General features: G+C 43.5%; 1 protein-coding gene across 2 annotated transcripts in view; it reads left to right on the forward strand.

The window, feature by feature from the left end:
- Positions 1-15685, forward strand: part of stau2 (staufen double-stranded RNA binding protein 2) — a 114109-nt gene that overhangs the window by 95185 nt on the left and 3239 nt on the right. Inside the window, exon 14 of one of the 2 annotated variants that reach the window (XM_047567903.1) lies at positions 15234-15304. In XM_047567903.1, the coding sequence (XP_047423859.1) occupies positions 15234-15304 (71 nt within the window). The remainder of the gene's footprint in view (positions 1-15233; positions 15305-15685) is intronic. The other variant, XM_047567904.1, reaches the window with a different exon arrangement.

A 15685-nucleotide genomic window follows, 5' to 3' on the forward strand; every position in this document is an offset into this window, starting at 1 on the left:
CACCCCCCTCCTCCACCTCCACCACCTCCACCTCCACCTCCACCACCTCCCTCTCATCTGGATGTTAACGCATTCTCAGGCCTCAAACAGCAGACATTTTGAAACACTCAAAACAACAGTCTCATCGGGGGTTAACACCAGTTACGACTGAGGTGTCAAATACCCCTGCAGTTTAAGTTAACACTGAGTGTGTGTGTATGTGTGTGAAGGTCTACCTCCCTCCCAGTACACAGTATCTCCTCTTCTAATCTCCTCTGTAAATAAAGTCACAAGTGACAGCTTGTGTTCTGTTTTATATGCAAATCCGGTCCAAGCCTTTGCATTTGAAGGAGATAAGGAAAGATTAAGCAAACCACACTCTCACTACATAAATGTGAGAGTTTTTTTTTTTTTTTTGTAAGGCATATCACCTCTCACTGTGCATGTCTTAGCCACAGGCAGACATGCTTTCTCCTGTTCCAACAATCACCGCTGTCACTTAGCTTAGCAAATATTAATACTGTGCATGATCCGGCCGTGCAGATTAGATTAGATTTGTAAATTTGTTTTAGATGCATCAGTAAACAAGCATGAGACGGTTCTCTGGAGGAGGACGTTTGTGACATTATCTGATGACCCGACATGTTTGGACAGTAACAGTAAATCACACTTTAAACTCTAGACGGTAGCCGGTTGATAAAAACTGGCTAAACCTCCGGTCTGGTTCTGTGCGAAGCCAAGTGTAACGGTATTTGTTTTAAACCATCGGGTATGAAACTACCTTTGTTTCTGTCCACACCAAGATCCAGAAAATTACCTCCATCATCATTGATCTCTACGTAACACTGCAACACTACAAGTTTTAATTGATCTTACAACATTGCTACAACCTACTCTCCTGTATTCCTATATCCCTACATTTTTTTTTTTCAAGTCAAGTCAACTTTATTGTTAATTCTGTGCAGCACAATACGGGATTTAAATTATCTTCCTCAACGGGTGCAGCAGCTAAACAAAAAAATGTAAACAAGAAATGTGCAAACGTTGACAATATATAAAAATATAAAACAATAACAAAAAAATATATATCATGTATATACAAAGTAGACTAAAGAGAACATGACATAACCTGTGTCAATAGACGATATACATGAAGTGGCTGATGCAACCCTGAGTTGAATAGTGCAGAAAGTATGGATGGAAAACATATGAACACATGTCCAGTGACTTGTGACCAGTAACGTAGTGTCCAGTTCTTTAGTGGTTAATTTAATTTAACTTTGAACTTAATGGCCGATGTTATAAGATAATACTTTATTGATTCACACTGGGAAAATTCAAATATTACAGCAACACAAGTTAGAAAAAAGAAAAGAAACAGTGACCAGAAATAAATTAAGTAGGACACAGAGAGCACACAGCAAACAACATTAAATAGGACGAACACAACAGGCGACAAAAAGTACAGTACTTTTTTTTTATATGGGTATTTATACAGCTCAAGATCCTATAAAAAAAAGAAGAGAGAGACCTTTGTAACAAACGTACGTCACCGGTCAAACGTTTCAGAACACTCCAACATTTCTTTCTTTTTTTATTGAAATATATGTAATTTAAAGTCTCATTTTACTCTGAATTAAAAGCATAAACCAAATAAACAACTGAAGTAAAAAAAAAATAATCAATATATATCTCATTGGACTCATCACAGTAACCATCACTGGCTGATTTAACACTTGTGACATTCCTTCTTTCTAAAATGGAAATCAAATATTTTTTCAGAATTCTTCCCAATTTCGTTGCAGACGTTCTGGTAGAGTTTGGACTAAAGTTTTGGGTCATCATGTTGCAGTAGGATGAAGCTCTGACCAACTATACCAGAGGATACTTTCCATGACTCGTGTAATGTTACACACTCTATACGGGTGCTGGGCTGTTTTGACCACTAGTTGTAGACACTAGAACAGCTCCCAGGCGAAAAATAGTCTGTCACATAACACCTCATAAAACATCCCATTGTTGTTTAAATATAATGTCCCAATTAATGAGCAGCTTCAGAGGTGCTGGTAGTCACATTCGATTTTATTTGGAAAGAGCCAGACTCGGTTCTTCAGGCTGTCAGCGCTAAGCTAACTCCAACTAAATAGTCACATGCTGATTTTCTTCTGTAACTCTTGCTGCTTTACTGTCATAGTATTTTATTTTATTTATTTTTTTGTGGGGGGAGCGGCGGCTTGTAATCACTTTTAAGTTCCACGCGGTTCTCTCTCTCTCTCTCTCTTTTTTTATGTTGATTACATAGAGTTGCTCTTGTTTTCTTTCCGCTTTATACGCCTCACGAGTGTGCTTGCGCATCTCTGGTTCTGATAATGTGCCCTCGGCACCATAGGAAGACTGTATATGTAACAACACTTGAGGAAAACATTCATTTTAAATCCATATGTAACTCATTTGGCATTGGTTTAAAAAAAAAAAAAAAAACATGCATCCACTACAGAAAACCACAGAACGTCATTATCTCAGCGATTGCTGCTTATACGTCTGCAGAACGCACACCTCGGTTTACCGTGAAGGGAGGAAAATTATGTTTTGATTGCGCCCGTTTTTATCTGCGCTACCTTTACAAATGCCCACATTGTTTGAGCGACGCCATAATGGCTTTCACAAAGCGGCGTGATTTATTGTAGGTGCTTTCACGTAAGAGGTTTAATGCAGCATAGTTGCTAAATAAACATTTGTTTTAGAGGCCCCCCCCCTGCTCCCTCGGGGACATCGCTATTCTTAATTCGCTCCTACTTCTCTCTGAACTCGTTCTCTTTGAGTCTCGCGCTCTCTCCCACGTTCTCCTCTCCCTTGTGTCCAGTGAGTAAACGTGGAACCGTGTGAGCCTTCAGAAGGACTTTGAAATGAGACATGGCTGGGACATCAGAGGACTCTGACAGTCTCAATGAAGCCTGCCTGATTTATAAGAGAGCGGTGGAGCTGCGGTGGCGGAGGTGGGGTGTTTTCCAGAGGCGCACAAGGCCACAAGGTCCTCCATTAGTACCTTGACCCCTGTTTCATGGGACCAGCCACTACATAAGAGCAGAGGGAGAAGAAGAATAGAGGGATGGATGGATGGTGGACGTGGGGGGGCCTTTGCGGGTGAGGGGATCTTTTCTCTTTTACCTTTACAAAGTCTGTTATTTACATTTTCCACCGCGGAGGAGGCTGCACAAATGAGAAACTCTACCTCGATCATTTGTCAGCGGCCTGCTGTGCCCCGACTCAAACGTCTGTTGGTCGTACCTGATCCCTCACTCAGGCTTGTCTCTGCTCCCTCTTTTTTACGATTCCCCTCACCGTTTTACTGTCCGCTATCTAATTAGCTGTGTCTTAATCACATGGTAAAGCACAGCGCCCGTCCTGGTGTTTACTGTCTGTTTGCCGTGCTGTAAAAAATGTGTGAGGTTGCTCGTAAAGACTTTCCCCGCGGATAATGAAGTTCTCACTTTCCTTTAGCGGATAAAAACACAGCATCACAGACTAGTAATGGATGTGGCCTCTGTGCTACTGCTGCTACTGGGGGAAATCTGGTTTTAGTGTTTTTAGCAGAAATGTCCTTCAACTGTGAATTTAATTGGAGTCTTTAATTTTGCCCTTATCCACAACATTTATAGAGAAAATATATGTATATAGAAATATACAACATATATACCTTCTTACCATGACGATGTCAGCCTATTACTACGTTTATATGCACAGCTTAATCAAGCTATGCTCAAAATACGACTTTCTGAATACGGTCCTTGTCCCAGTTCACATGCGACGGAGAAAATAGAATAACTGATGGGAACGTGTCCTTCTCCTCCTCCTCCGCACTAGGTGGCGATATGTGTCTTATCAACAGGTTAATAAGGCCCCCATTTCTGGTTGACTTATTATGTCATATAATAAACCAGTCATTCATGTGGCAGACTGGCATTTCAAACAACCACCAGCTGGATTATAGTTCAGCTTTTTTAAAATCTGTAATGATTTTAAAAATCTTTTTAATGTGCGCACTACTTTTGGTGCAGATAAGATGGCGCTATCCCTCAGGTGGTTCTCCTGCCGGCTTCTTCTTCTGCAACCGGATGGTTCCAGTTGCATTATCTGTGTGTCTTAATCAGATAAGGAGAACTCGGATTTTTAGTCAGAGTAACATTTTTACATGCACTTAAGTTGTCCAGTTAAAGTTGGATTAAGACAATAATTCATTTTTTTTTTTCACATGCATTTAAATGCACTGTATGTTAGCATGTCCCCTATCTGGCCTGGGCTCACGTTGGTGTTTTGCAGACGTAATTCATAACACGGCTTTGTTCCTGTAGTGATTGACCCGCTGGCTTTAAGCTAACCTGGTAATGGCATTATGCAAGCATTTTAAAAGACATGTGTTTCCAGTGCTTGTGTGTTATCCTCATCACGCTCCATCTTTGGCTGGTTAGTGTGGTCCGTCAACCTATAGTTCAGAAAGCTAGCCTAGATGGAGCACCTAAAAAAGCCCTGCCTCTTGATATAAGCAACCTGGAATTTATTGTTTTCAGTAAACATGCTTTATACATAATCTGTCTCTGTAGCACACGCTGCTAGTTGCCATAGGAACATGCTACAGTTTTCATAACACTTGCATGGTGGGTCACCTTCGCTCCTGACGCACAGTCAGTTCCAAGCCCGCTCGGTACTTCTTGGGATGAAATGTCTGCTCCCATCTTATGGGCCCAGTGAACATGCCGGATAATGAAAAACACTCACAGGCTTTGTGGGGATCCATTGCAGCTTTTAAACACAGTGCAACAGGTTTTACAGGCGTTTCCCTTGTGTGTACTAGGTGATTAAAACCCTAAGAGCAGCTTAGGGAGCTACAAGGAGGAAGAGACAAGAGGAAGAAGGTGTAAAACGCTGTCTGACTGCGCGTCCTCTCTTGTTACCGGATGTCCTTTTCCACCAGACATCCACTCTCATACACACTGAGAGCGTAGAAATATAAAAGGCTCATGATGGAGTGTTGTGGATTATTGCATGCAGCTGGTGGCTGTCACTGTAAGCCTAGCCTGTTCCGTACCCTTTGTCTTAACCCTTTCATATATACCACATTTACAAGTCCCTCTTATTTGCCTCTCCACACCTGTAAGTCCCTCTTGTAATTTTTGCCACCCTCTTTTGTTGGTCTAAACGAGGCTGGAGTAATTATCAGATCGAAACCCCCCATCCTCCAAGCTGAAAAGGTGTGCAAAAGCCTCTTTTAATTCCACTCTAAAGCTCCTTTTTTCTTGTTCCATGCTAAAATGTTCTGGGCAAGACAACCAGCAGCTGTTGTCATGCTAATGGAATAGGGTATAAAGCTTATGCAATGTGAGGTTCGGCTCTCATGACTCATATGACCTGTCTCTGCAGTCGTTGGATTTTGGATCATTTTTAGTACAAACTGTGTTTTAGCTTCCATCCCTTGCCCAGCAATGATGAAATAATTGGATTGCAATTTAAATGGGACTGCTCTTTGACATCAGGCTGATATCCTCATTAGAGATTTCTTTGGTCCACTGCACAACTACTGGCATCATTATCTTTGAAAACCTGAGAAGCAATTACGACCTTGGATCCTAGCTCTGGTGTCAGCCTCCCATGCGTCCATGCTGTGCACTGAAGAGCTCTTTTCCTTTGGTTGTGTAGCAACAACCACAGTCATCACATTTGGAAGTGGGCAGTGGTACAAGGATTGTTTGGGCGGGGATGCAAAAGACTCCCTGCCCTTTGTCACCAACCGCACTGTGTGAGTTTGTCGTTTTTGAAACCCAGACAATGAAAATTGGCAGGAAAAGAGCTGTCAAAAGGATCGCGAGGTCAACGTTTGACCCGCGCAGAAAAATGGAAAGGAAAGGGACATTAGCGAGCAGAAAAGAGAGAAATGGGACGCCCCTCGGGGCCGATCACAATCGCTCAGCTGATAAGACAGCGAGTGTCTGAAAGCCGTCTTTTCTTCCCACCGTTTTCTGTACCTCCCCCGGGGCAATTTGAGTCCAATTGTTCAGGATTATAGAACCCTCTCCCTCTGGCATAGAAAGGTGGATGTCTGCAGGTGGACATGGGGTGATGTAACACTGCTTCGGAGTCACTGTGGAAACCCGCAGGGGATAGTCAGATCCCTTTTTTTCAATTCTTCAACCATGACCTTACTACCAGTGCAGGAAATTAAACTAAACTTCCCAATATTTATGACACATCTTCTACCCTTTAGATAACAGAGATGACAGTGGAGTAACAGATGAGTAATATAAGAGTGTGTCTTCATTCCTTGTGGAGGGTTGGTCAATGAAAATTCAAGGGCTATCCTTTATGGGAAGTAATTTCAGCTTTGTCAGTGGTCATGCTGGTGAGTCACTGGCCTTCGGGCTGTTCTTCTGTAGTCCCATCACTAATGCATTCCTCATGCTCTATATCTCACCCCAAGCTGGATTTTAGACACTGATTCATCACCAGTCTTGGAATAAGTTGGCAACATCAAGGAAAGACGCACATCGATTCACCTGTGTTACTTCCTGTGAATGAATGGTTCCTTTCTCAATGAAAACGCATCATTGTCTCCCCACTTGATGGAAAGTGTAAGTGCTGTGGTTTCTCTTCTTGGTCATACCATGTGTCATCTTGCCAGTGTTCAGCTACTCTTGCATTGTTTCTCAGTGGTGTAAAGGAAAAATAGTGATGCAGCTTCTCTAAATCACTCTAAATCAATGTCCCGATTGTATTTTATAAATTACTGTATTAGTTAAATTGACTTTTATAGTTAGTGTTATGTTAAAATGTGAACTTATACTTCTATTTCTGCTACATTTTCTGATTCATTTCTCTTATCCTGTTTTTAGCCCAACCCCATTAATTAGTTTTCTTGTAACATAGCACAGTGTTATCGTAGTGGCTGTCTGTATCTGCTTATCCTCTGAGATGCTTTGCTGACAAGGCAGACGTGTGGTATGCTGAGGTACTTCTGCCCCTCGCCCTCTGCCCATATGTTTTGTATTACGCCCTAGGAGGTGCCATGCTCAGCAGCTCAGGGGTGGGAGGGGATAAAGCAGGCCTCTCCGACCCAAATGACGCATGACATGGCGCTGCGCCCCGGGTCCTTATTTATGGCTTCCCATGTCAGCGAAGGCTTGCTCCCCTGGGGAGCCCCACAGCCGTTACCCGCTAACTTAACTCAGCCAGCCTTCAGCGCTCATATCATGCCTGGGAGACACACAAAAGAAAACACTATCCACGGTAGGAATTCTGATCACCGTAATGTGGAAGTATGCACACATGACTGATGCGGGCATAAATCAGAGTGAATTCCTCATAGAGAAGTTTATTTAGCTGTTAACATTCACAGTTGCTCCACTGTTGCACAAGAAGAGCACCGGCACATATGAAGTGCTACTTCAGAGAAATTAACGTCATGTCAGGCTACAGCTAGACCTCCGCCAGGCACACACTGCCTCTTTTATCCATGTCTCTGATGTGGAAGAGGATGTGAAATATGGAGAGTGAGGAAGAGATTTGGTGAGAGGATCTGAATACATTTTCTCTGTAGTTACTGAAGAATTCATGTACACATCACACCGTATTAACAAATAGACGCATACGCTGGCAGCACCCGTGCACACACAGGTGTTCTCCACCAACTGACGGGAATATTCCAGTGATCCCCGTCCAGGGTTTTGATGTGGGCAGAGGGAAAAGAAAGTAATTTAGAGGAAACGAAAGCCAAGGGATGAGAAGAAGGAAGATGGTAGAAGTATAAAAAAAAAGAAGATGATGAAGAGGAGGAAATCTGCAATACATTTAATAGAATTGAAAATGATGAAATGAATGTCAAGAGAATGCATTGATGTGATAACACGGTTGTAACGGCAGGGTTTACACAACACAAAAAGATGGCTGGGATTTTCTCCTCCCTGGTATCTCAAATTTCTTTCTGCTTTGAGCGCAAAAGAGGGAGCACTGTCAAGGTTTTATGTGGCCTTTTGAAAACAGAACAAGCCCTCTGCAGAACAATATATCCACCCTCAGAACTTCTCCGACAACAGGGCACTCATTTTTCCAACTTCCCAGGTCCTGCCTGTAAAACACCCTGTTTGAAATCCACTCTGCTCATTGTTTAGTCTAGTGGAAGTCCCTTAGATCATCCTCATCAGCAGCTGTCCCACGTCCCCTTCATGTTCTTGGGCGTCCCCTACTTGTGGCAGCTCAGAGCCACCCACTTGACATTAATCAGATTCTTTCTGTTGGGATTATTAAGATGTCATTGTGAACATGTTTTTGTGGAAAAGGAGGATGGATGGTTATTGTAGAACAAAAACAAAAGCAAGCACTCTGGATAAAGCTGTATCCACCCAAACCTCTTAGAAGAAACTGGAAGTGTTTGGGAAACAATTCTGTGGTTTGTAGTTTGTAATAGAACTTGGTACAAGTGGGGAAGTGAGTCTCGCCAAACATTGTTCTTGTAAATGATGCAGTGTTCCATTCTCCAGCTATAATGTAAACTGTTCCTGCCCACAGCAAAATATTTCAGTTTTAAAGGCTGTGCCATCCTCATATCCATCCAACAGCAGTGTTTTAGGACTGTGGTGGAAGTGTAGGCATGACACCACCTGGCAACATACCACTGAGCCTTTTTAATCTCAGTTTGTATACATTTTAGTGCACCTGCTGAAGATGGATTGTAGTCCAGCCAAAGACCACAAACAGAATCTGAATGAACCAAGGATTCCCTCTCTCCTGCCTCCGGCTTTCTTGGATGATGTGCATGTCCGAACACATGACTTAGACAGTGATGCAAGATCAAAGCCAGGATGGGAGGCTGCCACGGATGCTCTTGGCCTGGATTTAAGATTAGAGAATGGTTTGATTATTCCATCTGGTCTGCACAGAGCCAGAGAAAAAGCCCTGGGAATCTGGATCTGCTTGCTTTAGAGGGAAATGCCATGCTGTACTTCTCAGACTGGGTCATTGGGTTAAACCTTAAAGGTGGTGTCTGTACTTTTATCTGGACTCCAGCAGAGCAGGAGTAAGATCTGATCTGATAGAGCCAAGGGAATGAGCAAACTATGCTGAAGATTCAAGGACAAGGAAACAGAGAGCAAATACTCAAGACCAAATGATGTTGCTGGTGGTCTTCACCATACTGGGACCTCCCTGGTGTCTTTGATGGCTGCTAAGAGCCAGACGGTGAAGTGGTGGAGGTCGAAGGACTCAATGCTCCCATCCCTTCTGTTTCCTTCTTTCCCAGCCTTTCCCTTGCTTTCTCGTGTCTGTTTTCCAACATGTCTTCATTTCTTCCTTAGAACCCAGTAGTCCAGCAGTGAGAGCCGATACCAGAGTCTGATTTGTCAGGGTCAATGTGATCCAATGATCCATCAGATCCGTCAAACTGATGCAGCAGTCTCCTGAGGGACTGGGCCTTTGTTTGGCCAAGCCGCTGATGGAAGCAAAGCCTCTGTCGGGGAAGCCATTAAGAGCGCAGCAGGCCCAGAAAAATGAGCCGCCCTTGTCACTCCACATCAGGAGCTCGGCCACGGTTGCGGATCCTCCTCAGACCCGTCACATACGACCACTGTTTGCCCAAGCCTTTGAACTAGGGACTGCTAGATAGATAGATAAATGAGATCATGTGTGAGGTGACTGTGGGGTGCTTCGGGTTGGCTACCAGTCTTGGATTGATGGAGAGTGCTGGATTGTTATCTAAAGTTGGGGTGAAGAAAGAGGATAGGTGAAGAGGGAGTGATTACAGTGATTTCGGTGTAAGTCCTCTCAATGGATTGGGCTAGTTTAGGCATGCTGCCAACAAGGACAAGCAAAAAGATAATATAAAGTCCAGGTAGTTGAGCTTGAGAGATACATGGCTTGTGGTACAGTATCTAGAATTTCTGCGTGGTTGGCTGCAAGATTTTAAATTTTTTTGCTGTTGCAGGTCTCAGTACACTGGCTGTGATGAAGCCTTAAGACAGAGTGTAGCCTTAAGCTTTCACTACACACGTTTTGCGGATCATCAACTGGCATCAGAAACACCTTTTCCACTTTGTTATTGTTGTGCCTGTGACTTTCTGAAACAGAGTACCCTATACTCTCATGCACTTCATGCATCAAGTTTGAACTAAACATCCTTAATTTATTAATTTCAGTTAATTCATGACACACTTGTTTACACTCCTTGTGTATAAACTTTTTTTATGATGCCATCATTGCCTACCAAACAATATCGCTTTCACACTGAAAGTGATGCAGACTTTTCTGACCTGGATCAACCCGCCTTGGTGGGATTTCAGACTTTCAGCAGAAAGCTGCGTACCAGTTTTTTCCTCCCTCTCATACGTCAGGTGTTGTGTCCTGCACAGTGCCCGATGCCTACCATCGAATCTCCTCTTCTCTCCGGATGCAGAGCAGCTACGAACATATCGTCAGGGTAATTCACATATGCGCTTCCATTAAAGATCATGTCATTGGCTTTGTTTGTTTGAAAAACGTAGAAAAAGTCCTCTGCCCTTCAGAGACTGGTCTAGGGGAGACCAACAGGAAAACTGATCTTATGGGAGTGAACCAGAACTTTGCTGTGTTTTGAGCTGCTTGTAGCCATGGAGCTTCTACAATGTCACAATCTGACAAGCTGCACAGTGACAAAATCAGAACGCAACAGGCAGGTAACGTCACCGGGTAATTTAGCGGGACGATGCAGGATGCCTTTCACACTGCAGGCGAGCCGAACCAAGCCTAGCCGCTAAAATCCCGGGTCGCTTGCTGGGTCATTTGACCGGGGAAGAAATGCTGGGTCAACCCTTTCACACTGCCGAAAAAACCCGCGATGACCCAGGATAACACAGGATCTTCGTGCAACTTGAAAGGGGCTCAAGGCTACTACTAATACTTCTTCCTTCTTATGTCATAAGGCACCTCATTAAATATATTAGTTCTTTGAAGAAAATCCATCCCTTGTAGCCTGATAAATGTTTAGTTGGCCACAAATTCAAAACACATTCCAGTCCTCTCATATTTGTTATTATCTTTGCACTCTGACCATCCTCCATGCAGATTGTTTCCTAACCCACCCTCTTACTCTCTCTTTGTCCCGTGACAAAGATGGAACACCTCCACCTTGCATTTCCCGCCCTCAGACTAAACATGCTCTTCTGGTGTTGACGCGCTGGTGTAGCGGCTGCCTCTAACGATGGCCAACTTATCACATTAGAAAAATAATGATTTCACTAGCTGCCATTCCCACAGATAGGCCCAGTATTTGTCTTAGGCTCTTCGCTGAGCTGCTGGGCCCTTATGCCTGCCTGTCGTATATCAGCGGCGCTGCCACTGTCGAGGCCCTGATTTATGGCTGTTTATCTCTAGCCCCTACCCCACCGCCACTCCCCCCTCCCACTCCAACAGATGGTCTTTGGGTATTTACTCAGGGAGGGAAACGTCCCAAACCAATTGAATAAATACAACAAACAAGAAGTTTATGGGGAAGTTGGTTGTGATTACAATTTATTGGTCACAGGAGAAGGTGGGAGGTCTGTCCTTGCTTATCAGGTGTGATTCTGATCATGTGTCTTCGATTAATCTGCCCGCTGTAGGTTTCCTTCTTATCTTAATTGCTTTTTTCCACCTCAGTATGTGGACAATCCCAGCCCATGTGAGATGATATGTTATGGCATATGTAAAGAAAAACTATCTAACAATTACATCAAGAGTTCCCTGGTATGATTTATGATTATTAATAGTGTAATTGTGAAAACATTCCTTCCTCGTGTTCTGCGAGGTTGTCACCTTAAATCTCTTCAAGTATATTCAACCCCTAAATCTCAGTGGCTGTCAAATCTTCACAGAGGAAAAAAAAACACATTGCACCATAAATTGTCTGCTACAGACTTAGAGAGTCTTCAGTTGATTTCTGGGTCTCTGGAGAAAGGCTCTAATAACTCGACAGTATCAATTTTTCAAGTAGGTCCTGCTATTCTTGTAGATGTTTTAGTACCACTAAGCATCACAGATCGCTTTTTCTTTTCTTTCTTTTTTTTTTTTTTTTACTCAATTTGATGGATACAAACCAGATTTTGACCCTTGCACCTGTCAGGCATAAATTACAATTTCTGGTTAATGTTTCTCATAGTCTGAAGTTAAAGGCTTTGAAAATGATTTTAGACACAAGCACATGTAGTAATAGTCCAGTTCCATAGAGACATAGTGATATGGCACGCGTGGGTTGATTCACAAGTTCTCAGGAATAAAGGCTGATAAACGTGCATACGGCTTAAAAACAAATCTGTCTTCTCGTGGTGACGTCTCTGTCTGTGCGTCTCCCTGTTATTCATGTGAGGAGAATGATAGATTTGTCTGCGTATGTGGCTGATACAGCTAATAAGAGCAGAGCGTTGGGTGGGCTTCATAATGAGCCAGTCGTTGCATCTCACTCATCTGCTGAGCAGGACCACTTACTCCTTATCTCCACACTGATTAACCAGTGAAGGAGCGTAATGGGCGGTTTAGACTTCCGCGTTAAGTTGCCGTAGACCCTAGCGCCATAACTGATGTACACTTCCCCAGAAATATAACTACGTAAGAGCTGTGATTGGTCCACTTGGTAGTAGCGTGTTTCCAGTTTAATATTTCCAGGGAGGGTCAAGTGTGGTTGTAAATTTAAGGAGGGGGGACAGTCTGAGGAAAGAAACTATTCAACTTCTTGGATGTTCTACAGATGATGCTTGCGTATCCTCTCTCTGATGGCAGCAGTAGGGAGAAGATGTGATGGGAAGGATGGTGGGAGTCTTTAATGATTGACATGGCTTTATGGATGCAGCGCTGCTTGTATAATTCCAACAAACCGGGAAGTGGAGCCAAACCAAGAGGTGGAACTGTAGGTGTTGATACTTTCCACAATACCTCTGTAGAATGAGATTAGATGTGACGTGGGGAGGCAGGTTTTTCTGCGAAGTGAGCTGGCAGGTCTATATTGTTAAGTAATTGCACCACCAAAACACCAGGGGGTGACTGGCCTGCTGTGTTGAGTTTCACACTGCAGGTCTCACAGTGGTTAGTGGAACTGATGTTGGAGTTGAAGGATATAAATGTGGATCAACTCATAGTTTCACTAAAATTATGGCAGCACAGAACATAGAGAGGATGTTTGAGGATGTTCAAAGAAATGCATTATGGACCAGTCACAGCCATTATGGTCCCAATGCGTAGTTTAATTTTTGTGGAGGTGCATGGCAGGTTACGGTGTAGGTCCCTGAGTCTGTCACATCCAAAGCAGCAATGGTGTCAGTCCTCCATGAACTGCACAAACGAGTCATTTTCAGGCTCAAATATTAAGAGTAGAGACCATTTTTGATTAGATTTTTTTTACAATTTTATGGTAAAATTGTCTAAAAATATTAATAAAATTGGTTTTGAGCACATAAATGAAGTATTTAGACAACATGACAACTGTGACACCCCTGAATGGTATGTGGCTACACTAAATAACAGGATGCCAGTCAGTCAATCCTTCACTCAGCTCATTTCCACCCCCTTTTCTTACGTATTTATGTTAATTCCTTTAGTTACATCTCATTTTTTGGGTTCTACTACTTTGACCTGCACCATTACTCTGATATCTGAGCAGGCCTGTCACAAGTTATACCTAATCATATAATATTTTGTGTTATCTTTCAAAAAACAGCTGCATGAACCCTAACAGTGGGCAAATATCCAATTTCTATGACTATTTTCTACTATCTTTTTGTTTTATCCCCCTTTTATCCTGCAGTCTTAACCTCCTGGGACCTGAGCTTGTGTTTGGAATGCATTTTTAATTTCTCCAATGTATTCGGGATTAATAGGAGCCAAGTAGTATGAAAACTAAGCGTCATCTTTGAACAGGAGGTAGTTTTTGAAAAGAACAGCGTTCTCATGTGGGGACATTTTTAATAATTCGATAAAGTTCAATAAAGTCAACATTTGTTTCGATACCTTTCAATACCAATGTCTTCAGGTGACAACTACTTGCTGATTAGTGGCGTTGTAGCTCGTTGCTATTGATAGAATTTGTTAAATTTGCTTCTCCTATCAACCCAGAAAAGTTAATAAGCTTAAATAGACATGTTTCAAGTGAAAACTTGACCAGACTACAATTATTACGGTAATTATTACGGTAGCAGGTCGCGCTGCTATTGACATTACAGCAGTCAGTGCTAACACGGGGCCATGCAAATCTGTTTTACTACTAGTGTGGAATTATTCTACAACATTTACTCGTCATCACAGTAAAATAGTCCATCCTTAGTCAATCTGCTGCATTGATTCCTCAGACTGGATTCACACCACGTTCCCTGCAGCGATGGTTGGTATGGAAGGAAGAGGGGGAGCGCAAGAAATGTTAAGTATGTTGCTCTATGCATAGCTGGACGCACGGTGTGAGCACTGCTGGGAGATAGCACAGTCTAAACGGGCTACCCTTTGGCAAAACACATCTGGAGCCAGTCATCTGTGGCATAATTAAACCTGCAAACCGGTTAAGATCAGACAGAGCAGCTCATCATTAACGATCACAGTCCGCAAATCAGACTAAAACACCTCTGCCTGTCTATTAATTTTTGTTGTTATCGTCTTCCAGGCCACCCCACACTACTACTACACCTCCCTAACTCCAGCACATGTTGTATATATTATGATAGTGGGCAGGACCCTTCTCACATCACCGGCAGCCCCTCTAGCTGGCACAGGCAACGAGCGGGGGGGAAATGACATCATGGGATTCTTGATTCAAGCTTGAAAATATAGATAGCATATAGTTTTTTAATGACGGGGCATCGGATTGCTGCACGTCGCTGGTTGTGATTATGGACTGAACGCGGCTAAACCCCCCCCCATTGGAACATTGGAAGCTGGTGGAAGTGTAATTTCTGCCCACAAAACTGACCGTCCGTCCTCTCTCGGTTGTCACTCAGCATGCGAATACAGATGAGATTGACGTAGGAAAATGTGGCGCAGCCAAAACACAAAGTGGAAACCCAATAACGCTAGATAAACAGTCCGAGGAGGGAAGCCAAAGACAACACAGAGCGAAGGGAAAGTGTCCTGCTGGCATCAGGTTTCCCAGAGTGAAGTGTTATTTGAAAAGCAGCTGAAGGGTGACACTCACTGTCTTCCCACCCGGTCTCCTGACTCTCCCTCCTTCCACTCCCACCTTCCCCACTCATTCGACCATCTGTTGTTCCTTCTCTTCTCAGGCTGCTCTAAGTGCCTTGAAACAGCTGTCGGAGCAGGGACTGGACCCGGTGGACGGCCCCATCAAGGTACGGTAAGGCATGGATCACGCCAGCCTCAGAGGCCTCCTGCTCAGTGCTTGTAAATTAAGCTCTAAGTCTCGTCTGCATATCTGGCTTGTTTCAAATCCTCCGTGCTAGCCCATCATATCCTCCCACACAGACACATCCACCGGTTCCGCTCGACATTTTTCTTCCATAGGAAAGCAGTGGTGGGCGTATATATTTACATGCTCAACGCCGCTGTCACGCTTTGCATGATAGCTATCGGCAAAATTGAGGCCGAGCCATGACAGACACGAGGGCTTTCTCCACGTAGCCTCCCCTCCGCTATCTCCTCCGCGACGAGGAAGGGAGGGAAGGAAGGAGGAAGGATGACAGTGGAGAAAAATCAAGTGGGAAAGTAGGGACGCCGT

Source organism: Mugil cephalus, chromosome 18 (genome assembly GCF_022458985.1).
Source record: "Mugil cephalus isolate CIBA_MC_2020 chromosome 18, CIBA_Mcephalus_1.1, whole genome shotgun sequence".
NCBI lineage: Eukaryota > Metazoa > Chordata > Actinopteri > Mugiliformes > Mugilidae > Mugil > Mugil cephalus.